General features: G+C 41.2%; 1 protein-coding gene across 7 annotated transcripts in view; it reads left to right on the forward strand.

Annotated features, from left to right (window-relative positions):
• Positions 1–2113: 2113 nt before the first annotated feature.
• tmem94 (transmembrane protein 94) overlaps positions 2114–26407 on the forward strand; it is a 173163-nt gene continuing 148869 nt past the window's right edge. For all 7 annotated transcript variants that reach the window (XM_072242652.1, XM_072242653.1, XM_072242657.1 and 4 more), the window contains exon 1: positions 2114–2244. In XM_072242652.1, the coding sequence (XP_072098753.1) occupies positions 2218–2244 (27 nt within the window). In that variant the 5' untranslated portion in view covers positions 2114–2217. The remainder of the gene's footprint in view (positions 2245–26407) is intronic.

A 26407-nucleotide genomic window follows, 5' to 3' on the forward strand; every position in this document is an offset into this window, starting at 1 on the left:
CCTTCAGGAACTCCGTAAATCCTCACATTTTCCCTTCTCGAGCGGCCTTCTTGATCTATTAGTTTCCACTGGAGCTGGTCTTGCAGCTTCAGCATTTCTGCTATCACCTCCTCTGCGTTTTGTAGCTTCTCTTCAATTCCAACAATCCTCGCTTCGGCTTCATCTATCCTCGAGATTCAGACGCGAATGTACAGAGAACACAGATTAATTAAGAGAAATGACTGAAAAGAGTAAATCGGACTTACAGGTAAAATGAAAACTGGTAACTGAAAATAAACTAGACGGAATAACTTGAATGATAGCAATATAGTCGAGACATAAATAGGAGAAAATTTTCTATGATTATTCAAACTGCTGAGGGCCCTCTAACACAGGGTGAAGATAGAGGTTATCCCTCTGAACTGAGGCGGGTCGGTGCTCAGGCCTCACTGTGGGAAGTCGGGAAAAATTTTCAAATGTTGCACGTTCAAAAATGTCTAGGGTGTGGTTATATGTCTTGGTTTACTGTTGAGAAGGGATTGCTTACTGTTTGGTTACAAAAGGAGAGTTTTTTTTTCTACTAGAGAAAAATGCAAACTGAATTGGTAAAAATAATTTCCTATAATGTTAATGGGGTTTTGAATCCAATTAAAAGAAATAAGATTATGTCTAAATTGAAAAAAGAGAAGGCACAAATAGCTTTCCTCCAGGAAACACATATGAGCCAATCTGAACATGGAAAATTAAAAAGAATGGGCTTTAAGCATGTATTTTATTTATCATATAAATTGAGTCACAAAAGAGGGGTAGCTACTTTAATATCAAGTACTCTTAATTATGAACATATTTCAGAGACTAGAGACAAAGAAGGACGGTTCGTAAAAATCACAGGAAGAATAGAACGTACAGAAATAACATTGCTGAATATTTATGCTCCTCCAGGTTGTGAATGGTCATTTTATAGACACATTTTTGACCTAATAGTCAGTTCTCAAGGGGTAGTAATTTGTGGAGGGGATTTTAATATTAGATTAAATCCTATATTAGATTCCTCAAGAATAGTTACTCAGAATAGACCTCTGATTCGGAAAGTGAATTCACAAAAAAAAAGAAGAAACTTTGGACACAACCTCACATTTTTTTAATATTCAGTACTTTTGTATTTGCACGTTTTTACATCTATTTAATATACGTAATTGATTTAATTGTTGATTTGTTATTATGTTTTATTTTATTATTTTTTCTCTGCTAGATTATGTATTGTATTGAACTGCTGCTGCTAAGTTAACAAATTTCACGTCACATGCCCGTAATAATCAACCTGATTCTGATTCATCCGTTGAGACACAAGATGCAAGTCCATGTTTTGCATCAAGCCTCTGCGTCAGGACTGTGAAGGAAGATGAAGGATTGTCAGTATAGTATAGAGGGATAGGATAGAGGGCGTTAGATGATGGATAGAACCAAATAAGGAGGCACAGATAAGCGGATGGAAGCAGGTGTGGAAGGTAGCTGTGACAGAGGCTGGTCGTGATAGGAAGAACCAGACGGAGAAGAGGGCCTATGGTCCGAAAGAACCTGGTGAACGGAGAAGGCTGAACAAAACTTGCAGAACAACGCGTGAACGGGTGAGTGTGTTTGGGAGTCAAGCACCAGGTGTCTTGGTTACAGACACAAAATGCTGCAGGCAAGAACTCTGGACTCTTGGTTACGTAGAATTGGAATATAGAATGCTCACACCAGTGCATCCACTCCCCCCACTTATACTGATTTATACTTGTTTACTTTCCTTTACCTCTCATCCCTGATGCAGGTTTCACTCTACAGGTGCTATCTGACCCGTTGAGCTCCTTTGCATTTTGTTCCGGATTCCAGCATATGCGGTCTATATTTTTCTTCACGCTTGCGGAGCTCCTCAGCCACTACAGAACCGCAATGAAAGTAAGCTGTTCTCGATCTAAAGCGATGCTTAACCAATATCGCACTGTGCATAAACATTTTGGGATATTTGCGAGAGAAAATACGGCACTAGGAATACCTCCGCAGACGCCCTCTGCCGTCTCGAACAGTGCGCACGCGCAGTGCTCCCCCGCCGATTCGACGGCCGGCAGTGCGCTTGCGCGGCTGGGCGAGCTCGGTGGAAGCCGAGTGCTGCGGTTAGTGTTCCGATGCTGTCTGAGTTTCGGCCTTGGCTCCGGGGACAATCCGGTTCGGCTCAGCCTCTCTCGCACCACCGCCATGGAGATGCAGGAGCCGAAGGGCCAGGTAGCTAACTGCGGGGAATTCTGTCGCAGCTCTTTGTTTGCAGGAGGCGAATAGACACTGAACGCAGGGACCGCAGAGGAAGAGGCCGGGCGGGATACGGCACTGACCAGTATAGTAGGACTGCACCTTCGGTCGCTCTCGTTGAGGGGAGGGGGGGGTTGCACCTTCGCTCGCCCTCGTGGAGGTGGGGTTGCACCTTCGCTCGCCCTCGTGGAGGTGGGGGGGGGGTGTTGCACCTTCGCTCGCTCTCGCGGGGGGGGGGCGGTTGCGCTTTCGCTCGCTCTCGCGGGGGGGGGGGTTGCGCTTTCGCTCGCTCTCGCGGTGAGGTGGGGGGTTGCACCTTCGCTCGCTCTCGCGGAGGGTGGGGGGGTGGGTTTGCACCTTCGCTCGCTCTCGCGGTGAGGTGGGGGGTACTGTCCTTCGGCGCGCTGTCGCGGCGTTAGGTGATGTACCTTCGCGTTGTCGGGGGAGGGGGGGGCTGCATCTTCACGCGCTCTAGTGTTGGGGGGGGGCTGCACCTTTGCGCAGTCTCATGGCGTGCGGGGTGGGGGGGGGGTGCCCTGTTTTGCGGTCTCGTAGTGTAGGGGGAGTCTTCACTGTCACACACTCCCGCTGTGTAGGAGGGTCTTCACTGGCATGCGGTGTGGGTCTAGGAAGCTGTACTGGCGAGGTTGGGGGCTGGTGAAACAAATGTGTATTCGGAAAAAATAGTTATGGTTGAGGTATCTATGTTGGGGTTTGCAAGGAACAGAGATGATGAGGCATTGTGTATTCACCATAACATTGGCTCATCTTAAAATTATCAGAAAGATTTGCTTGCTTGGGATGGTGCCTTCATAAGAAATAATGAAATTTTGATTTCATTTTAAACGCTTGCGTTCTGGAATATTGTATTGGTGCTTTTAGTATTACTGCATCCATTTGTATTTTGGAGTATTTAATGTTAGAGCTCTAAATTTATAGTTAACCTTTGTGTAGTTACAGAAATAATGGTATCTTCCTGCTCTTCATGTCAACTGGTTCAGGGCAAAGCAAGTGAAGCAATTATGTGAAAAACTCTTAACTGTTTGTAATAAGAATTCCAAGTGTCACAGATTAATTTAATGGATCTAGATAGGGTAAGGGAAAAGCTTGAACTTTGTGCTTGGTGTCAGAAATTGCCCAAACCTCTCGTGGGAAACTGTTTTTACTTCCTCCTAGATATTGTTTGTTAAAATAAACATTTTTCTCAGTAAAAAAAATCCACAAGGGAAACCAGCATGAAGGGAATATTGGGATTGCAAGAAAGCTGTGTAAGGCATGGACTGAGTGGTTCTGAATACTTGTACTCTGCTGCTCTGTTCATTTTTATTTGCTTTTGGAACAACTCTAGGATCTATAGTTTGTTTCTTGTACTGTGCAGTCAACAGCTCCTTTCCTGCTATAATGTATATTGAATGATTTCCTAGTACATTAAGACAGCGGTCCCCAACCACTGGGCCGCAAAGCATGCGCTACCGGGCTGCGAGGAAGCAATATGATTTGGCGATATGAGTCTGCTGCACCTTTCCTCATTCCCTGACACGCGTACTGTTGAGCTTGAACTTACGCGAGGTCATTACCCGCGCGTCATCCATGTCATCGCGGGAAAGAGATCAACTCCTTGAGCTTGCAAATGACGGCGGGCTGAACAGTATGTTTGATATAATGTCTCTGCCGGCATTCTGGATCAAAGTCAAAACTAAATATCCTGAGATAGACACGAAAGCACTGAAATGTTGCTTTCATTTCCAACATTTTTCTGCGAAGTGGAGTTTGCTGCAATGAATGCAACGAAAACCAAATTGCATAATAGACTGGACATAAGGAACCCCCTTCGAGTATCACTGTCTCCCATCACCCCTCGATAGGACCGTCTTGTTGGAGGAAAACAAGCCCAGGGCTCCCACTGACTCAGCGATATTGGTGTGTTGCAATGATTTTATATGCTCATATGGGGAAAGTATGCGCTGTGTGTTTAATATCCAAATGTTACTTAAAATGCTATGATGCTATCGACTTACTTATATAACCATATAACAATTACAGCACGGAAGCAGGTGATCTTGCCCCTTCTAGTCCGTGCCGAACACTACTCTCACCTAGTCCCACCGACCTGCACTCAGCCCATAACCCTCCAGTCCTTTCCTGTCCATATACCGGTCCAATTTTTCTTTAAGTGTTAATATCGAACCTGCCTCTACCACTCCTACTGGAAGTTCGTTCAAAACTTACTTCAAACTCCCTTGTCCTCCCCTGATAATTGACTTATCGCTATATTCATGCGAGGAAAATATGCGCTGTGTGTTTAATATTAAATTCGTTAGATAAATCATTTTAGAAACGAAATTGAGTGCATTAGCCACTTATATTCCGGTAGTGATTAACGCCCCCCCCCCCAACAGAATCGCGAAAAAGCGATTTGCAGAAAAAAATTCCGCTGGGACACGCATGCGCACTGGTGCCTGCGCAAGGCTTCGTGGTCATTGTAGTCTTTCTTGGGTAAACAAATACGTATTTGACTGCTACTCTTGTCTGTTGGCAACCCTACCCCCCCCCCCCCAGCCGGCTGGTCTGCAAGAATATTGTCAATACCAAACTGGTCCGCAGTGCAAAAAAGTTTGGGGACCCCTGCATTGAGGACTCTTGACCACAACTACCTTGTTATGTGTTGCTCATTGTTGTTTACCTTGAACTAACACTTTATTCTGCACTCTGTTACTGTTTACCTTGATTTAGTGAACCATCATTATAAACCAGCAGTAAACCAATTTTATCAATTATTATAAACCAACAGTAAACCATTTATCAATTATTATATCTGCATTTTCCCCTTAGTCCTGCTGAAGGGTCTCATCCTGCAACTTTGACTGTTTATTCATTTCCACAAATATTGCCTGACCTGCTGAGTTCCTCCAGCATTTTCTGTTGCTTTGGATTTCCAGCATCTCCAGAATTTCTTATGTTACCAGTTATTCACCTGGATATCTAACCATTAAGTTATTGTATTAAGTTGACTCACAACTGCTGCAGATCTAAATTTAAGTAGTGCCTCAGATATTCTCCAGACAAACACATGCTGGATGTTAAGATGTGGTCATATGTTTGACAGTACAGTAGGGTAATGTGCTTCACTAAACTACCACGGGGAGCACAGTAATGTAGTGGGACTGATACCATGCAACATGATATACACAGCTTACCCTTGTTTTTAACCATATGGAATGAAATATCAATAATACAGAATATCGTGTCGCACTTTTGTTGCAGCCTGTGAAGAACTTTTTTTTAAAAACTGTAGAGGAAAAAAATTGCTGTCATTGTGCAAAGGAGAAAGAAAAACACGGTGCAGAGAATACCAATAGTACACTACGCTATTAATTAATCATTTCATATTGCAAATTCCAATCTCCAACTTTCATTGAAACCAACTCAGAATCAATATGCCTTGAGGCCATAACAGTACCCACGCTTGAAGGGTACTACAACCTACTTGTTTTGCTTCCTATAACTTCCCTGAATTAGTCAGACAGACCACCCTCTGACTTGAGCTCCAGGCAATTTACCAAGAACTTAAGCACTTTACTTGATGAAGGAGCTGTTTCAATTACCCTGAGTATTTTTCTAAATGAATCTTCCACTGCACTACTCAGAGTGGAAACTACTTTTAAAAATGTGTATGTAATAGAATCAAGAGTACTGTCGGTATACATTTTTGCCTTTTCAAGCATATCCGTCCTGTTACTTGTTTCCTTTTAGTAGTTGCATATTTTTGTTTGGGTCCATATCTTTTAGCGAAGGTATGAGGAGAAGGGTATGTCTTGCTGAGAGGGAATCAGGCTGCACCTAAAATTTTTCTAAGAAGCCTATAAGGTGAGATGAGCAGTTGAGGGAAAAAGTCAATAGTGGAATGTTGAAAAGACAGTTGTGCGATGAAGGGGAAAAATGGCACAGTAAACTTATGTTGGGGAAGTGAGGAGGTGAGAAAAGATGGCACAAAAGGGTGGGAATTTTAAGTTTAATGTGGCATGACGAGAACCAACAAATGGGTAATAGTTAATGTGATATGGGTAGCAGATAATAGAGAGTTGCCATTTGTGAACAGAAGGTGGAAGACCATCCAACTGAGTGTATATGTAATCAAATCTAAAGTTACAAAAACCATGAATGATGGCTTTACTGATAGATTTGACAGCTGGCTTATGGTAGGAGCTTGTGAGTAGTGTCAGCTAGAGAAAATGAAGGACAGAAATGAGCAATAGTGTGGGGTTAATGAGGCTGCCATCTTGTTTAAGTACAGTATATCAGTTTTTTAATATATCACACATCTTAGGACTTCATATTCTTTAGTTTTCACTTCTGTATTCAGAATGGGTGCTGAAACTTGTATATTTTAGTGGAGGTACTGGTCGGTCTCAATGACAATTGAGTATTTTCATTTACCTAAATGAAAGAGAATTGCCATTTTCTGTAGCACTGTGATGTTGAATGTTTGAGCCATTAGATTAGATTATGAGGACACTCACTTCTCGTTTATTGTCATTTAGAAATGCATGCATTAAAAAATGATACAATGTTCCTCCAGAATGATATCACAAGAAACACAGGACAAATCAAGACTAAAACTGACAAAACCACATAATTATAACATGTAGTTACAACAGTGCAAAGCAATACTGTATTTGATAAAGAGCAGGCCATGGGCACGGTTAAAAAAAAAAGTAAAAAAGTCTAAAAGTCCTGATAGCCCCATCATCTCACGCAAACGGTAGAAGGGAGAAGCTCTCCCTGCCATGAACCTCCAAGTGCTGCAAATTTGCCGCTGTAGCACCATTGAAAGCACCCGACCGCAGCGCACTCTGAGTCCGTCTGAAAACTTCGAGTCTCCAACCAGCCCTCCGACACCGAGCGCCATGCTCTGCCGAGTGCTTCAACCCTGCCCTGGCCGCCGAGCAACAAGCAAAGCTGAGGACTCAGGGCCTTCCACTCCGGAGATTCTGGATCACACAATAGCAGCAGCAGCGAGGCAGGCATTTCAGAAGTTTCACCAGATGTTCCTCCATGCTCTCACGTCTGTCTCCATCACGGCACCCTACTTGACAGATAACAGGCATCACCACCAGAGTGACTGCTGCGAGTTGCATCACGCTGCCATCTTCTCCTTCTGCCACATCCAGCCTATACTCTGGTTACAGCTGAGACTGGGGCCTTTCTAGTGCTGGAACAAGGACTTCACCACACCTAAGGAGACAAGACCCAGTGATGTGATATCCAGTTCTTGCCCTGATCCCACTTTGGGCTTAAAGCCAGAAGCAGCTGTAGATCAGGTGCACTGTACTGTCACTGTAAAATGGGTACAGTACTACTTTACAGTGGCATACAGAACTGAATGGGTGCAAGTCTGTTACTGCGTAATAGCAGTGTGCAATACTGGTGGGTGTAGGTCTGTCAGAATGGAAAGTTGCAAGGGAGATGTAGCACACATCAAAAAATGGGCAACAGCTTTGCTGTTCAAGAGCTGTGAGGTAGAAATATTTTCAGTTTATTAGCTATAAAAATTGAACAAAGCAATTTAATGTGCACACATTTTATACACATATATTAACATTTGACTAGAAATGTGAACAATTAAGAATTCATGTGAAGTCTTCAGAGAACCATACAATTTCTTACTGCCAGTAAGTGGCTTGCTAATGCTACCAAAAAACCTACTTAGAACATTGAGAACTATGGCATTTGTATATTTAATGATAAAATATTGGTGTCTGGTTACATATGGTTCAAATAAGTTTCATGTGAATGGCAACACACATCAAAGTTGCTGGTGAACACAGCAGGCCAGGCAGCATCTCTAGGAAGAGGTGCAGTCGACGTTTCAGGCCGAGACCCTTCGTCAGGACTAACTGAAGGAAGAGTGAGTAAGGGTAAGTAACCTGACCGTTAGTCCTGACGAAGGGTCTCGGCCTGAAACGTCGACTGCATCTCTTCCTAGAGATGCTGCCTGGCCTGCTGCGTTCACCAGCAACTTTTATGTGTGTGGCTTGAATTTCCAGCATCTGCAGAATTCCTGTTGTTTGCATATAGCACAGAAATGTTTTGTTTTTGGTGTTGGTTGAGGAGTAAGTGTTGACAAAGGCAACTGAGGGGCATTCCTATTCTTGGAATGGTGCAATGTCTTTTGCATCAGATGAGAGGAGATAATTGGCTGTAGTTTAAGATCTCATCTTAAAAGTAATGCTACATATCAGAAATAACATCGGCTTCTGCTTTGAAGTGGCAGCCCGGCTATTTGCATCAGGTCATTGGAGTGGGAATTGAATGTGATTACTTCAGTATATGGAATGAGCTGCCAGAGGAAGTGGTGGAGGCAGGTGCAATAGGCTAAGATTTTGAACTCCGTGGATTGGTACAGGTACATGGAGGGGCATGTCTGCAAGAAATTGGGCACCCTGATTGACACAGACCCAGTGGCTGAAAGACCTATGCTATATTACTCTGACTCAGTGGGAGTAATTCCACTGATCATAAACTGAATAATCCTAATTGCAAATATGAATGTATGTTACAGTGAATAAACTAAAAATTCAGAACTGTGTCAATAATTTGAGTAAGTGGTAGGTCTTTGACTTGTGGATACTAACTTAAAAAAATGTGTATCTTGCATAAAATAGCCTAATTGTGTGGCGACAATAAAGTATAAAGTAATTATTCAAGATTCAACTGTTCTGACAGTACTCTTTTTAAAAAAAAAAGTGTAATCTTAAAGCCATACATTGAATGAAGTAGAATAATCCAAAATCTGATTGTTAATTTCACATAATACTTATGTCAACCAGTTTTATTGATATGTTGGAAATTTTACAGATTGGCATGTAAAGGTCTTCGGGCTATGGATAATGAGTATTTGGTATAGGTAAACCATTTTTTTTTGCATTTGTAATTGCATGTGGCATTGCTACTTGTATTCTTAATATATTTTGACGGATAAAGATGGGACAATAAATAATGGCGAGTCAGTATCTCACCACCTGTGCTTATCACTCTCATTCCCGTACTTTGTCTTTTTATAGTCTTTATGTTGTGAATATCACATTTATTGAACAATTTTGCTTGAAATGTGAAATCATTATAAAGAGCATGTTCCATTTTTAGTGTTTTCCCCTGGTGCTGTAGAAACACAAGGGAAAGGAAGCATTTTGGCTGCCACTGCCATTTAACCAATTACTCACAACTTTTAATGATTTTTGCTTTATTGTCCAACTTCTGTGGGTTTGATAGAGGAGAAGGGGATATTGGTGGCTGGGTTGCTGCAGCTCTGTGGCCTTGGCAGTGTGGGGTGGGGATGACCTGCTGATGACGCTGTGGGACATTTGGCCTGGAAACTACGATCACTGTCTTGTAGGTTAGCTGAGTGGGTGTGTTTGGGAAAAAAAAGACATCCTGTTACAGTAGCTTGAGCAATCAGACTGAGTAGCTTGGTGGGGGAAGGGGCCCACTGGAGTTAGTGAACTGGACCTCTGGATTTACTGTAATTAAGGTATTTATTTGTTTAAAGTAAAGTTGATGAGCTTGGCTCAATCGTTTGTGTTTTTCTCATTCCCGGAGAAGTACAGACATGTTTGTCCGGACAACTGGTTGAGGCCTTTAGAGATCTATTACATCTGAGTGATTTTATTTGGAGCCTCTACCAATCACCAAATTAACCATTAAAGTCAAAGCAGATTTGAATCTGTCAACCAGTTCCTCAAAATATGAGAATAACTGTGCCATTCTTGTTTTATGTAAGTTCAATGAAACTTGAAAATGAATGAGCCAGGAGATTTTTTTTGTTACATTCATTTGATTTAAGAATATTCCTTCCTAAGTAAAGACAATTTCTCTGCCACATATTGTAAAACATTCTTTCCCCTTGTGTATGCACTTTAAAAGAAGCAATGGTGTGCCTCAGCCAGTCTCCTGACTGAGGTTGTATGTTCAGACTGTGTCAGTATTGTAATGAAAGACCTTAATACAGATGTTTCTCAACTTGGGACACTTGGACATAACTACAGAGGCACAACTTACTGCAGCTTTTGTTTTTATTCTGCCTAGTGCTTTTAAGAATAAACATTTAGAACTTTATGAATCTTTGTGGTTCAAAAAATTGTGGCAAGTTTTGTATGCAGAACTTGGTATGCCTTGAAAACAAGATACCCCTCTTAAAATAGCTGTACAAAGACAGGAAGGAATGCTAAATCATACGTGTACTGTGGAAATGAAAAAGAGGGCTTGACGACAAGGACGTTGAACTTTCTTTGCTGCTGTGCTCTGAATTTTACGTATTACCTCAGGCTGTAATGTGCAGAGCTCAGTCTGTATACAAACCAAGGTGTCAGCATCTGCAGACTGTTCACATCTGCAGAGTAAGCAGTGGTGTTGGTTAGTTGATATTCTCTCTCTCCCCCTCTTAAGATGCCTGGGCTAGAGCCTGGAATCTGTAGTGGGGAAAAAAAAACAAACTGCCAGGGGATCTCAGTATGTCAAGTAGCATCTGTAGAGGGAAAAAGATCATTAAAACCTTTCATCTGGACTAAGAATAGAGGGGAGATGGACAGGGCTGGGGCAGAAGCCGGCAGGTGATAGGTGGCTCCAGGTGAGGTGTGATAGGCAAATTGAAGGTGGGAATGACAACAGAAGCTGAGAGATTATGGAGGTAAGGGGTACAGATTCAGGTGTTCCCTGCTTTTCGAACGTTTGCTTTACAAAACCTCGCTGTTATGAAAGACCTTCATTAGTTACCTGTTTTTGCTAACAGAAGGTGTTTTCACTATTACAAAAAAAAGGCAGCGCGCGAAAAAAGCAGCGTGCGATAAAAGGCAACGCGTGCCCCGAGCAGCCAAGCTCCTCCCCTGGAACTGCATTCTAGCCGACATTGCTTAAATACGTGCCTGTGAGCAGCCGTTAGCAAAATGCCTTCTAAGGTATCGGAAAAGCCTAAAAGAGCTCGTAAGGGTGTAACTTAGTATAAAACTAGACATCATTAAGCGTTTTGATCGTGGTGAACGAAGTAAGGACAAAGTGAGTTTGGCTTGTGGAAGTTGACGAAGATGATGTTGAAGAGGTTTTGGCATCCCATGACCAAGAACTGATAGATGAAGAGCTGATGCAATTGGAAGAGGGAAGGATAACAATCGAAACTGAATACAGTCGCGAACGGACCAGAAGTGAAGTCGTCCAGGAACTGAACGTGAAGCAACTGCATGAGATTTTCGCTGCAATGGATAACAATGATTGCAGAAAAGTACAACTTTAATTTTGAAAGGGTATGTAGGTTTAGGGCATATTTGCAGGATGGTTTGAGTGCTTACAAAGAACTGTATGATAGAAAAATGCGCAAGGCTAAGCAGTCAAGCATACTACCGTTTTTCAAGCCTTCCACATCAGCCACAGCAGGCGACGGACCTCAACCTTCGACATCGAGGCAGGCAGACATAGAAGAAGATGACCTGCCAGCCCTGATGGAAGCAGACAACAATGAGATGACACCCCAGTGTCCCACCACCCCAACCCCCGGGCCACGGACCGATACACTGCCGTGGAGAATGCAGCGGTAGCCGGGGCGCACCTAGCACATCTTTAAGAAAAAAGCTGAAATAAACAAGCTAATTAATTAGGTGCCGCCCTGTAAACGTAACTTTGCTGGATCAAATAACGACAGCACAAAAAGATCATTACTTTTCACCCGTTTATTTCTTCGAGCTCAGCCGGCGAGTGAACTTGGACCCGACATCAGGGAGAGACCCTTTCTCATCTCCCCGGTGGTTCTACAAGTTCATTACCTGATGTCAGAATTGTCAGAAGTTATAAGGCCACCGATACAAAAGAACGATCAGTTTGATAACCATTCTGGTCAAGTCAATGGACTATTGATACAAAAATACAATCAATTTGTTAGACACTCCAGCCACCTTAATTAAAATGTGTGGCCACTGGGAGATCCTGCTTTCTCTGACGGACAGAGCGTAGATGTTCAGCAAAGCAGTCTCCCAGTCTGCGTCGAGTCTCGCCAATATATAAAAGGTTACACATTTTAATTCCACATCCCATTCCCATTCTGACATGTCTATCCACGGCCTCCTCTACTGTAAAGATGAAGCCACACTCAGGTTGGAGGAACAACACCTTATATTCCGTCTGGGTAGCCTCCAACCTGATGGCGTGAACATCGACTTCTCTAACTTCCACTAAGGCCCCACCTCCCCCTCGTACCCCATCTGTTACTTATTTTTATGCACACATTCTTTCTCTCACTCTCCTTTTTCTCCCTCTGTCCCTCTGAATATACCTCTTGCCCATCCTCTGGGTCTCCCCCCCCCCCCCCTTGTCTTTCTTCCCGGACCTCCTGTCCCATGATCCTCTCGTATCCCCTTTTGCCTATCACCTGTCCAGCTCTTGGCTCAATCCCTCCCCCTCCTGTCTTCTCCTATCATTTTGGATCTCCCCCTCCAACTTTCAAATCCCTTACTCACTCTTCCTTCAGTTAGTCCTGACGAAGGGTCTCGGCCTGAAACGTCGACTGCACCTCTTCCTACAGATGCTGCCTGGCCTGCTGCGTTCACCAGCAACTTTATTGAAGCTTTGGATACTACTTCACTTTTTTAATATACAGCATTTCTGTTTTTGCACATTTTTAAAATCTATTCAATATATGTAATTGATTTACTTGTTTATTATATTTTTATTTTATTTTTTTCTCTCTGCTGGCTTATGTATTGCATTGAACTGCTGCTGCTAAATTTAACAAATTTCACATCACATGCCGGTGATAATAAACCTGATTCTGATTCTGTTTTGGTGCCGCAGTCAGAGTGCCTAAAGGAAAGGGAACAAAAATCAGATAAGATAGTTGTCTTATCTTGTTTGCTACCAGTCCTGTGACAAACCTGAGGCCAATAACAGCTGGTAGGCATCCTTAAAAACGCAAACGTGGGGAAACCTGCAGATGCTGGAAATTCAAGCAACACACACAAAAAATGCTGGTGAATGCAGCAGGCCAGGCAGCATCTTTAGGAGGAGGTACAGTCGACGTTTCATGCCAAGTCCCTTCGTCAGGGTGGGTCTCGACCCAAAACGTCAACTGTACCTCTTCCTATAGATGCTGCTTGGCCTGCTGCGTTCACCAGCATTTTTTGTGTGTGTTGCTGGTAGGTTTCCTTAGAGCCTTAAGAAAAAAGTCCAGAAATTAAAAATAAAGGTTTACTGCATGTTAGTATTGGGATGAAAGGCACTTCAAAGTCTATTCAGTAAATGAGCTTTTCAAACTCTTATTGCAGCTGTTGGGCAATTGGAAGCAGGTTAGAATTTTATTTTTTTTAAAGAGCGAGGAAATTGTGGGGAAAAAAATGTTTTACTCGATTCATTCAGCCTTAGGTAAGTAATCAGGTCATATAGGATTTAGGCTATTAGAAGTTAAACTGCGGTAATATTCAATAATGTAGCATGTCCAGCAAACAAGATTTATCTAATGCGTGATGCGTGTATCTGATTGAGACACTATGCGCTTAATTGGGTCAGGAGACTATTGCTGAACAGTTTCTAACTAGCATCAGTTCCGTGGACTTGGTGATTAGACACTACAACATGCTTGGAGAGAACAGTTTTTGAATGGTCAGTTGCATGAGCTCGTGTTATGTCATCTACTTGGACTGATGGACACCAATCCAAAAAAAAGTGGTCTTTGATATTTTTTTATTTTGACTTCAAAAATTTTTCTGTCACTTTCCAAGATGCCACAAAAAGGTGTTTGTTCTGATTTTGAACGCAGCAGGCCAGGCAGCATCACTAGGAAGAGATACAATCGACGTTTTGGGCCGAGACCCTTCATCAGGACCTGACGAAGGGTCTCGGCCCGAACCGTCAACTGTACCTCTTCCTAGAGATGCTGCCTGGCCTGTTGCGTTCACCAGCAACTTTTATGTGTGTTGCTTGAAATTCCAGCATCTGCATATTTCCTCGTGTTTGCGTTGTTCGGATTTTGTTCATTTACAGTTAATAAAAGAACATGGCAGCGTACACTGGGTAAATTCCTCCGATAACTATTAGGAACTAATGTATAGTTTTATATTGTATTGTTAGTCTCCTAATTTGTTCTGTATTTCATTTAAATGCATGATTCGTTAGTTAAATGGCCATTGGTCTGTTTTAAACCTTTTTAAGCATTTCCATGAAACTTCAGCTGTTGGGACAACTGTTTAATTGGGCCAAAACGTACCACTGGTCCCGACGTGTCCCATTTAACTTGAGCCCACTGTATATACCAAGTTGGAGGTCCAGGATGGCTAGGGTGAATCTTGGGAAAGAAGCAATCCAGATTTTCGTTCAAAAAGTAGTCTCATTTTAAGTCCAACAGCATGGTAATCTATACTCAGTAGCCACTTTTTTAGGTACACGTGTAAAATCTCCTTAATGCAAATATCTAATCAGGAAATCATGTGACTGACGTGATCAAGAGGTTCAGTTGTTGTTCAGACCAAACATCTGAGTGGGGAAGAAATGTGATCTAGGTCACTTTGCCTGTGGAATGATTGTTGATGCCAGGCGGGGTAGTTTGTGTACCTCCGAAACTCCTGATCTCCTTGGATTTTTATACACAACAGTCTCAAGTTTACAGGGAATTATGCGAAAAACAAAAATATCCAGTGAGCATCAGTTCTGTGGGTGTAAGCACCTTGATTAATGAGAGAGGACAGAGGAAAATGGCCAGTCTGGTTCCAGATGTCAGGAAGGTGATTGTAATTCAAGTGACTGTGTGTTACAACAATGGTGCGCAGAAGGCCATCTATGAATGCGCAATGCATCAAACCTTGAAGTGAAGTGGCTGCAGCAGCAGAACATACGTTCTGTGGCACTTTATTAGTACAGGAGGCTCCTAATAAAGTGTCCACTGAGTCTATAACTGTCCACGAGTTGAGATTCATTTATGTAAAACTTGCAAAGATGAATAAGCATTAATTTTCACTTGAGTAAAGTCAGTCTGGATTCAAAAACATTTTGAGACATTGGCTTTTTACAATTTTTAAAGCATGACGTAGATCCTCCTTGAGTAACCAGAAAATCACCAGATTATAACTAAATCTATAAAAAGAAGAGAACTATGCAATCTTTATTCCATAACAGAAGAGTTTCTGCAGATGTTGGAAATCCACAGCAACATACACGATGCTGGAGGAACTCAGCAGATCAGGCAGCATCTATGGAAATGAATAAATAGTCAATATTTTGGGCCAAAGCCTTTTGTCAGGACTGGAAAGGAAGAGTTAGGATTCCAGAACAAGAAGATGGGGGAAGGGGAAGGAGGACAAGCTGGAAGGTGATAGATAAAGCCAGGTGTGTTGGGGGGGGGGGTGAAATAAGAGGCTGGGAGGTAATAGATGGAAAAGGCAAAGAGCTGGAGAAGAAGGAATCGAATAGGAGAGTGGACCATGGGAGAAAGGGAAAAGGAAGGACACCAGAGGGAAGTGATAGGCAAGTGAAGAGAAGAGGTAAGAAGCCAGAGTGGGGAAGCGGGGGAAGGATTTTTTTAAGCTAGAAGAAGAATTTGATGTTCATGCCATCGTTGGAGGCTACCCAGACAATATGAGGTCTTGTTTCTCCACCCTGAGAGTGGCCTCATCATGATAGAAGAGGAGGCCTTCGATTCGCATGTCAGAATGGGAATAGGGTTAGGAATTCAAATGGTTAGCCACTGGGAAATTCTACTTTTTGCAGATGGAACGGAGGTGTTTGACAAAGTGATCCTTCCAAGTTATGTTGGGTGTCACAAATGTAGTGGAGGCTGCATTGGGAGCACCAGATACAGTAGATGACCCCAACAAGTTTGCAGGTGAGTGTTGCTTCACCTGGACGGGGTGTCTGAGGCTCTGAACAGAGGGAAGGGTGGAGATGAATGGATAAAGGAACAATCTTTGCGGAAAGCAGAGAGTGGGGACTGGGAGGTAGGAGCTAAAGATGTGTTTGGTGGTAGGGTCCCATTGAAGATGGCAGAAGTTGCAGAGAATGATGTTAAATGTGGAGGCTCATGGGGCGGTAGATGAGCACAAGAGAAACTCTATCCCCATTAAGGCCGTGGGAAGAATCAGAATCAGGTTTAATATCACCTGCATCTGTTGGGAAAGAGGGCATATTCTGGAAGATGGGGATCTTTAATGATGGCTGCTGCCTTCTTAAGATATTGCTGCTTGAAGATGTTCTGGATGCTGCTTAGGCTAGTGCAAATGATGGAGCTGACTGAGTTTACAACTTTCTGCAGCTTCTTTTTATCCTGTGCAGTGGCCCCCATGTCAGATGGTGATGCAGCCAGTTAGGATGCTCTTCACCACACCTGTAGAAATTTGCGAGCATCTTTGGTGATTTACCAGATCTTCTCAAACTACTAGTGAAATTTAGCTGCTGTTGTGCCTCCTTTGTAACTGCATTGATATGCTGGGTCCAGGGGTAGATCCTCAGAGATGTTGACATCCAGGAACTTCAAATTGCTCACTTTTTCCATTTCTGAGCCCTCTATGAGGACTGGTATGTGTTCCTTCATCTTTCTCTTTCTGAAGTCCACAATCAGTTCTTTGGCATTACTGGCTTCGTCTTGCTGTGACACCACTCAACTAGTTGATACATCTTGCTCCTGTACATCTTCTCACCTTCTGAAATTCTGCCAACAATAGTTGTCATCAGAAAATTTATAGTTTGCATTTGAGCTGTGCTTAGCCACAGTCAGGGCTGTAGAGAGAGAGTAAAGCAGTGGGCTAAGTACACATCCTTGTGGTGTGTCAGTGTTGATTATCAGCAAGGTGGAAATGTTATTTCCAATCTGCACAGACTCTGGTCTTTCAATGAGGAAGTTGAGGATCCAGTTGCAGAGGGAGGTACAAAGGCCCAGGTTTTGGAGCTTTTTGATTAGAACTATACGAATGATTGTATTAAATGCTAAGTTGTAATCAAAAAACAGCGGCCTGACATAAGTAATAGTATTGTCCAGGTGATCCAAGAACAAACAAAGAACCAATGAGATCACATCTGTTGTAAACCTATTGCGGTAATGGGTAAATTGCAGTGGGTCCAGGTCCTTACTGAGACAGGAGTTGATTCTAGCCATAACCAGCCTCTCAAAGCACTTCCGTCACTGTAGATGTAAGAGATACTGGATGACAGTCGTTAAGGCAATCCACCTTGCTCTTTTTGGGCACTGGTATGATTGTTGCCCTTTTGAAGCAGGTAGGAACTTCTGACTGTAGTAATGGGAGACTGAAATATCTTTGAACAGACTCAGCAGTTGGTTGGCACATGTTTTCGGAGCCCTACCACGTACCCCATCGGGGCCTGTCACCTTACGAGGGTTCATTTCACAAGATGACAGGGAGAGCGGGGGTGGGGGGGTGTTCTAAGAAATGGAGGAGATGCTGTGAGGGCAGCATCTATGGTAGAGGAAGGGAAACCCCTTTCTTTAAAGGACATCTCTGATGTCCTGGAAAGGAAAGCCTTATCCTGGGAACAGATGTGGCAGAGATGAAGGAACTGGGAAAAGGAGAGACTTCCGGTAGAACTCATGGAGTGAAGTCGTGTTCTTGACTCGCTCCATTACCTCTGAGCTTTTTTTCCTATGATCAACTATATTTAACTAACCATTAAGGCATCGACTTTTACAATAATCTGAAATAAATTGGGCTTTTTGATATTTGGATGCTTTTAAGGTCTGCTATGTCTAAGAACAGAAAAAATGGGAAAGACGGCAAACCTTCGGTTAGATGGAAAGGTACCGATCTACCTCCGACTGAACCACTTTTGACTCTGAAAACTATATCGGATCTAATTCAAAGGGAAATTTCAACCTCTATAAAGGAGCTGATTCATGCGGAAATTTCCATTAATTTCCAGAAAATTGCCGATTCAATCAATAAAATGCAAACATCTATCACGGACCATCAGTCGGCTATATCTAATCTTCAAAAATCCACGCAACAAAATGAACTCAAGATGGAGAAAATTGAAGAAACAATTACTACAATGAAGAAAAAACTTGACTTTCTGACTTTTAAAAACTCTGACTTAGAATCCAGAATGCGATGGCAGAATATTCGAATTATTGGTGTTCGTGAAGCTGCTGAACCTGACAACCCTATAAAGTTCTTCTCTCAACTTTTAAAAGATGGCATTTCCTACTGTATTTCCTGACCAACCACCGTTATTGGATCGGGCTCACAGAGTTCCATCATATTCGTCTAAGTCAGATGAACCTCGGCATGTCATTTTATGTTTTCATTACTTTCAAGGCAAGGAGAAACTGCTTCGATTTGTTCGATCTAAAGGTTACATTGATTTTTTGGATCTTCAGTTCCGGTTCGTGGAGGACTTCAGCAAACAGATTCGGGATCAATGAGTTCGTTACAGATCTGTGATGTCGGAACTCTACAAGATAGATTTAAAATCAGCGCTGCTTTACCCAGCGCGTTTAAGGATCCGCACGCCTGACGAAGCTTCCCGTTTTTTTGAATCTCCAGCGGATGCCCAGAGTTATCTGGATCAATTTTTACCTTCAACATCTTAATCGTAATTTTTTAACTATCTCTGTTTGATTGGAGGTTGTGAATCTGTCGGGTTTAATTTTTGTTTGTTTTATATGGGCAGAAAAGTTTATTTTTGATTAATTAATATGGTTGCCAAACTTTCTTTCTAACTGCGTCATTCCTTTCTTTTTCCCTGGGGATTATGGGTGGTTATTCCCTTAGTATCATTTTGCGTATTTCCTCTGAGGCCTTAAATTTCGTTGTCTTTAAATGCACTTTTTTTTGTAGGTTTTCCTAACTAGTTTATATTAATAATTTTGTTTCTTTTTTTTTGGTTAATCATAGGGTCTGTGGTCTGTTACGGTTTTCTTTATATTTTCAGGCTTTTTCTCTGTTTTACATTGTGCTTGTCTTAATTGATTTACCTTTTTTTATTCTACTGTTTTATAACTAGCTGATCTTTTTTATATTTACACTTTTTTTAGTGAGCGTCTATCGGAAGTCATGGGGGTAGTTTTAGTGCTTCTTTCTGACGGGTCTGCTTTAGATTTAGCCTTGGGGTTACGGGGTGGGGGGTGGTGGGAGGGGCTTCACGTTTTAGTTTTTTTCTTCTTGAGCTATTTACATTACTGAAGTATTGGTTGCGTTCTCCTTCCCGTTATCTCTGGTTTGTTCTGCCCCCTTTCCGGGTTTGTGGGTTGAACCTATCGTCAATCCTTTTTTTTGCGGGTTGACTTTAGGGTTTATGGAGTCTATTATTAATTTTGTCTCCTGGAATACTAATGGTCTTAATCATCCTATTAAAAGGAAAAAAGTTTTTAAGGTATTCCGGAGACTTAAAGCACATGTTCTATTTTTACAAGAGACTCATGTGCGGAGGGGGGACAGACTACGTTTTTTTAAATTCTGGAAGGGACAAGAGTTTCATTCGAACTGTAACGCTAAGATTCGAGGCGTCTCTATTTTTATAGACTCCTCAGTTACTTTTGTACAACATGATATTATCTCTGATCTGAATGGTAGATTTCTACTGGTTAGTGGTCTACTATTTAATAAAAAGGTAGTTTTGGTCGATGTTTATGCACCTAATATGGACTGTCCGGAATTTTATAAATTATTATTTAATCGGTTCCCGAATTTGAATGAGTTTTCATTGATCTGGAGTGGCGATCTTAATACTTGCTTATCCCCAGTTTTGGACCGTTCGGCTCCTTTACGGACCTTACCCAATAAATCTACAACTTTGATTAATTCATTCCTTTCTGATTCTGGGTCGACGGACATCTGGCGTTTTTTGCATCCTCAGGAAAAAGATTTTTCTTTTTTTTTCCACATGTTCACCATTCCTATTCAAGAATTGATTACTTCTTTATTGAATCTCGGCTTATCTCTTCAGTGATTAAATGTGATTACGACTCTATAACCATTTCGGATCATGCTTCACTTAAGCTTTCTATTAAAATTCAGGTCAACGCACAAAATAATAGACAATGGCGTTTTAATTCGTTGTTGCTTCAGGACTTGGATTTTGTTAACTTCATGAATGAACAGATTGATCTTTTTTTTACAATCAACTATACAGAGGATATTTCTGTGAACATTCTTTGGGATACTTTTAAAGCTTATATTCGTGGTCAGATTATCTCGTATTCTGCTGGTTTGAGGAAGAAGCTGAAGCAAGAGGAGCTGGTCATTGTGGACAAGATTAAGGAAATTGGTAAGAAATATGTTACAGCTCCCTCTGAGGAGTTGTATAAACAAAGAACTGAACTTCAAATGGAACATAGTTTATTACTTTTGTCTTCGATTGTAAACCAATTAAAGAAAACGAAGTGAATTTTATGTACACAGTGACAAAGTTGGCAAATTGTTGGCTAACCGATTGAAGTCTAATTATTCTAAATCTCAAATTAATCAGATTTATAATCAAAATGATCGATTGATATTTGATCATGCGGAGATTAATCAAACCTCCTTTGATTCTTATTCTTATATCAATTTGAGTCTTTACGAGACTCTAAATATATGAATGACTTTTTAGATAACCTAGATTTCCCTGAGATTTCACAGGATATGTCTTCTATGCTAGATACTCCAATTACCACTGATGAGATTAAGAATGTTATTTCCTCTATGAACCTGGGGAAAGCTCCTGGCCCTGATGGGTTTACCGTGGAATTTTATAGGTTTTTTGCACCTTCATTAATCCCTTGGTTGGGTGGAGTTTTCGAGGCTTCATTAAAACTTGGTAAACTTCCCGAATCCTTCTATAGAGCATCAATCTCTCTAATATTAAAGAAGGATAAAGATCCCGCTCAATGTGCATTTTATAGACCAATATCTTTATTAAATGTTGATTCTAAAATTTTTTCTAAATTATTAGCAAACAGATTAGAAAAAGTTCTCCCTTTTATTATTTCGGAAGACCAAACAGGTTTTAATAAAGGTCGTTACTCTTTCTATAACATTCGCACACTGTTAAATATTGTTTATACCCCCTCACAAAATGTTCCTGAGTGTGTTATCTCTTTAGATGCTGAAAAAGCTTTTGATAGAGTGGAATGGCCTTACTTATTTAAGGTGCTTGAAATGTTTAATTTTAGCTCAAAATTTATATCTTGGATCAAACTGTTATATCATTCTCCTATGGCCTCGGTCCGTACTAACTCTTTAAGCTCACCTTTTTTTCCTCTCTTTCGAGGTACTCGACAAGGTTGTCCTCATAGTCCTTTATTATTTGATATTGCATTAGAACCTCTTGCAATTGCCATTCGAGAATCTCCAAATATTATTGGGATAACTCGGGGCTTAAAGTCCCATAAAATATCACTCTATGCTGATGACTTACTTTTATATATTTCTAATCCTCAAAAATCTATCCCTGCTGCTTTAGATTTATTAGCACAATTCAGTCTTTTTCCAGGTTATAAATTAAATCTTAGTAAGAGTGAACTTTTTCCGATTAATAAACAACTTCCCTTGTATCATAACTTTCCGTTTAAATTGATTAATAATTATTTCTCATATCTTGGGATTAAAATTACTTATAAACACAAAGATTTATTTAAGACTAATTTTTTTACCCTTAATTGATCATATTACTCAAGTTGCATCTAAATGGTTTCCATTATATTTAACTTTGATTGGTCGTATTAATGCAGTTAAGATGTTTATTCTGCCAAAATTTTTATATATATTTCAGGCATTACCGATTTTTGTTCCAAAATCTTTTTTTGGTAAAGTTGACTCTAAAATTTCTTCATTTATTTGGCAAAATAAAAACCCGAGACTGGGTAAAATACATTTACAGAAAGCTAAGAGAGATGGAGGTTTAGCATTACCTAACTTTAGATTCTATTATTGGGCAATTAATATTCGACGTATGAAATTTTGGTTACCTGACCAAGTTACGCTATCCATCCCTAAATGGGTAGTATTGGAATTACAATCTGCTCAGGGCTATGCACTTGGCTCTATTTTAGGTTCCTCTCTTCCTTTCGATTTGAAACGCCTCAAACTGGTTTCTAACCCGATAGTTAAATATACCTTATGTATTTGGTTTCAATTCAGAAAATTTTTCGATCTTAACCAGTTTGGGCTAGCGATCCCTATTTTAGGTAACATTTTTTCCTCCCTCTTTCACGGATCGTGCGTTTCAAATTTGGAAGACTAAGGGTATTTCACGGTTTTTGGATTTATTTTTAGGTGGTTCCCTTATGTCTTTTGAACAATTATCTAATAAATATAATTTACCAAGAATACATTTTTTTTAGATATCTTCAAGTTAGAAATTTCCTAAGTACTATACTTTCTTCCTTTCCAATGCTTCCTCCTACATATATTTTAGATACTATAATTAATCTTAATCCATGTCAGAAAGGTGCAATGGCTGTTATTTATAATATTATTATGAAACTTAGGAAAGCTCCATTTGATAAGATTAGGTCAGATTGGGAACAAGAATTGGGTTCTATTATTTCCGTGGATGACTGGGGGCAGGTTTTACAATTAGTCAATACTTCCTCTATCTGTGCTAAGCATTCCCTAATTCAATTTAAAGTTGTTCATAGAGCACATATGTCCAAAGATAAATTAGCTCATTTTTATTCTCATATTAATCCTTTTTGTGATAGATGTGTGGGGCAGATAGCTTCCTTAACTCATATGTTTTGGTCTTGTCCTACTCTGGAAACTTTTTGGAGAGACATTTTTAATATTATCTCAAAGGTATTGAATATAGATATCTCTCCTCATCCTATTACTGCTATCTTTGGATTACCTAAAATTTCCAGTAATCTTTCCCCTTCAGCCCGTAGAATGATTGCATTTCTTTAATGGCGAAAAGATGTATCTTACAACATTGGAAAGAGCCTAATGCTCCAACTACCTTCTTTTGGTTCTCCCAGACGATATTATGCTTAAATTTGGAGAAAATTAGAAGTAATCTTTATGATTCCTCATTTAAATTTGAACAGACCTGGAGATCTTTTATTCAATATTTTCATTTAATGTTTTTTTTTCCTCCTTTGTTTCATATTTATATTCCCTTCTTGCTTTTTTAAACTGTTTTTAATGGAGGTCGGGTTTGAGGACGTGATTTTAAGTTTTTTAGCTCTACCTGTTTCCAAGTTAGCCCATTGCTTTGCTTTGCTTTTAGTTTAGTTGCACGGTGGGTTTTTTTAGGGTTTTTTTTCCTTTTCTCTATTGATATAGATATATATATAATTGGTATACTATTATTTTACCTTATTATTTTATGTTTAAATTGCACTGTTTGTATCAATTTTTTTCGGTATTAATATCTCCTGTAATTTCTAACAGTGTATTAGTGCTTATATGGTTTACCTTTTGTATACTTATTTAATAAAAAGATTTAAAAAGGAAATAACATTTTACTGGAGATATTGTGAACGGTTATACAGGTTTCCCCCGCCATCCGAAGGTAGAGCGTGCAACCTAAAATAACAGTAACATATAGTAAAAGCAGGAATGATATGATAAATACACAGCCTATATAAAGTAGAAATACTTTTCCACAATCATTGCCTGCACTGAGCTCCGTAGCGAAAATCTCACGCAAGCGCTCCTGGCAAAAACATGGCGCAAGCGCTCTCGGCAGAAAATCTCATGCATGCGCTGTTGGCAAAAACACTCTCTCCAGTAACCTTTAAGCTATGAAGCTGCCAAATCATACCAAATAACAGGTAAAAATACACAGCCTATATAAAGTAGAAATAATGTATGTACAGTGTAGTATCACTTACCAGAATCGGGAAGACAGCGCAGAGCACACTGATGGTGTGTCAGGCTGAGTTGTCGGAGGTTGGGGTGGTACAGTGGCCCTCACCCTCTGGGCCGCCGACCGATACCGATCTGTGAAGCTTGCAGGGGTACAGCGGTAGCTGGGATGCACCCAGCACATCTTTAAGAAAATCGAAATGAACATGCTAATTAATTAGGTGCCGCCCGGCACGTAATTGTCGACCCAGATCAGAGGCGGTTGCCGATTGCATTGCCTCTGATCTGGGCTGACAGTTACGTGCCGGGTGGCACCTAATTAATTAGCATGTTTATTTTGGCTTTTTTCTTAAAGATGTACTGCGTGCCTCCCGGCTACTGCTGCATTCTCCGTGAATCGGTATCTGTCCGCAGCTTGGGGGTTGGGGTGGTGGGACACTGGGGTGTCATCTCATTGTCGTCAGTTTCCATTAGGGCAGGCAGCTCATCTTCTCCTACGACTGCCAGCCTCGATGTCGAAGGTCGAGGTTTGTTGTCTGCTATGGCTGATGTGGAAGGCTTGAAAAATGACAGTATGCTTGACTGCTGAGCCTTGCGCATTTTTCTATCAGACAGTTCTTTGTAAGCACTCAAACCATCTTGCAAATATGCCCTAAATTGACGTACCCTTTCAAAAATAAAGTCGTACTTTATCATTGCAGCGAAAATCTCACGTAGTTGCTTCGTGTTCAGCCCCTGGACAACTTCACTTTCGGTCTGTTCGCTACTGCATTCGGTTTCGATTGACAATAGACAATAGGTGCAGAAGTAGACCATTCGGCCCTTCAAGCCTGCACTGCAGTTCTGAGATCATGGCTGATCATCTGCTATCAATACCCAATTCCTGCCTTGTCCCCATAACCCTTGATTCCCCTATCCATAAGATACCTATCTAGCTCCTTGAAAGCATCCAGAGAATTGGCCTCCACTGCCTTCTGAGGCAGCGCATTCCACACCTCCACAACTCTCTGGGAGAAGAAGTTCCTCCTCAACTCTGTCCTAAATGACCTACCCCTTATTCTTAAACCATGCCTTCTGGTACTGGACTCTCCCAGCGTCTGGAACATATCTCCTGCCTCTATCTTGTCCAATCCCTTAATAATTTTATATGCCTCAATCAGATCCCCCCTCAGTCTCCTTAATTCCAGCGTGTACAAGCCCACGATAACAAGATTGTTATCCTTTCCATAGAAACCATAGAAACTACAGCACAGAAACAGGCCTTTTGGCCCTTCTTGGCTGTGCCGAACCATTTTCTGCCTAGTCCCACTGACCTGCACACGGACCATATCCCTCCATACACCTCCCATCCATGTATCTGTCCAATTTATTCTTAAATGTTAAAAAAGAACCCGCATTTACCACCTCGTCTGGCAGCTCATTCCATACTCCCACCACTCTCTGTGTGAAGAAGCCCCCCCCCAATGTTCCCTTTAAACTTTTCTCCCCTCACCCTTAACCCATGCCCTCTGGTTTTTTTCTCCCCTTGCCTCAGTGGAAAAAGCCTGCTTGCATTCACTCTATCTATACCCATCATAATTTTATATACCTCCATCAAATCTCCCCTCATTCTTCTACGCTCCAGGGAATAAAGTCCTAACCTATTCAACCTTTCTCTGTAACTGAGTTTCTCAAGTCCTAGCAACATCCTTGTAAACCTTCTCTGCACTCTTTCAACCTTATTTATATCCTTCCTGTAATTTGGTGACCAAAACTGAGCACAATACTCCAGATTCGGCCTCACCAATGCCTTATACAACCTCATCATAACATTCCAGCTCTTATACTCAATACTTTGATTAATAAAGGTCAATGTACCAAAAGCTCTTTACGACCCTATCTACTTGTGACGCCACTTTTAGGGAATTTTGTATCTGTATTCCCAGATCCCTCTGTTCCACTGCACTCCTCAGTGCCTTACCATTAACCCTGTATGTTCTACCTTGGTTTGTCCTTCCAACGTGCAATACCTCACACTTGTCTGTATTAAACTCCATCTGCCATTTTTCAGCCCGTTTTTCCAGCTGGTCCAAGTCCCTCTGCAGGCTCTGAAAACCTTCCTCACTGTCTACTACACCTCCAATCTTTGTATCATCAGCAAATTTGCTGATCCAATTTACCACATTATCATCCAGATCATTGATATAGATGACAAATAATGATGGACCCAGCACTGATCCCTGTGGCACACCACTAGTCACAGGCCTCCACTCAGAGAAGCAATTCTCTACCACCACTCTTTGGCTTCTTCCATTGAGCCTCTTCTTTCCTCTTCCAATTCTCTTCATCTATCAGTTCTTGGTCATGAGATGCCAAAACCTCTTCAACATCAT

The sequence above is a fragment of the Mobula birostris genome, chromosome 24, assembly GCF_030028105.1.
Source record: "Mobula birostris isolate sMobBir1 chromosome 24, sMobBir1.hap1, whole genome shotgun sequence".
NCBI classification, from domain to species: Eukaryota; Metazoa; Chordata; class Chondrichthyes; order Myliobatiformes; family Myliobatidae; genus Mobula; species Mobula birostris.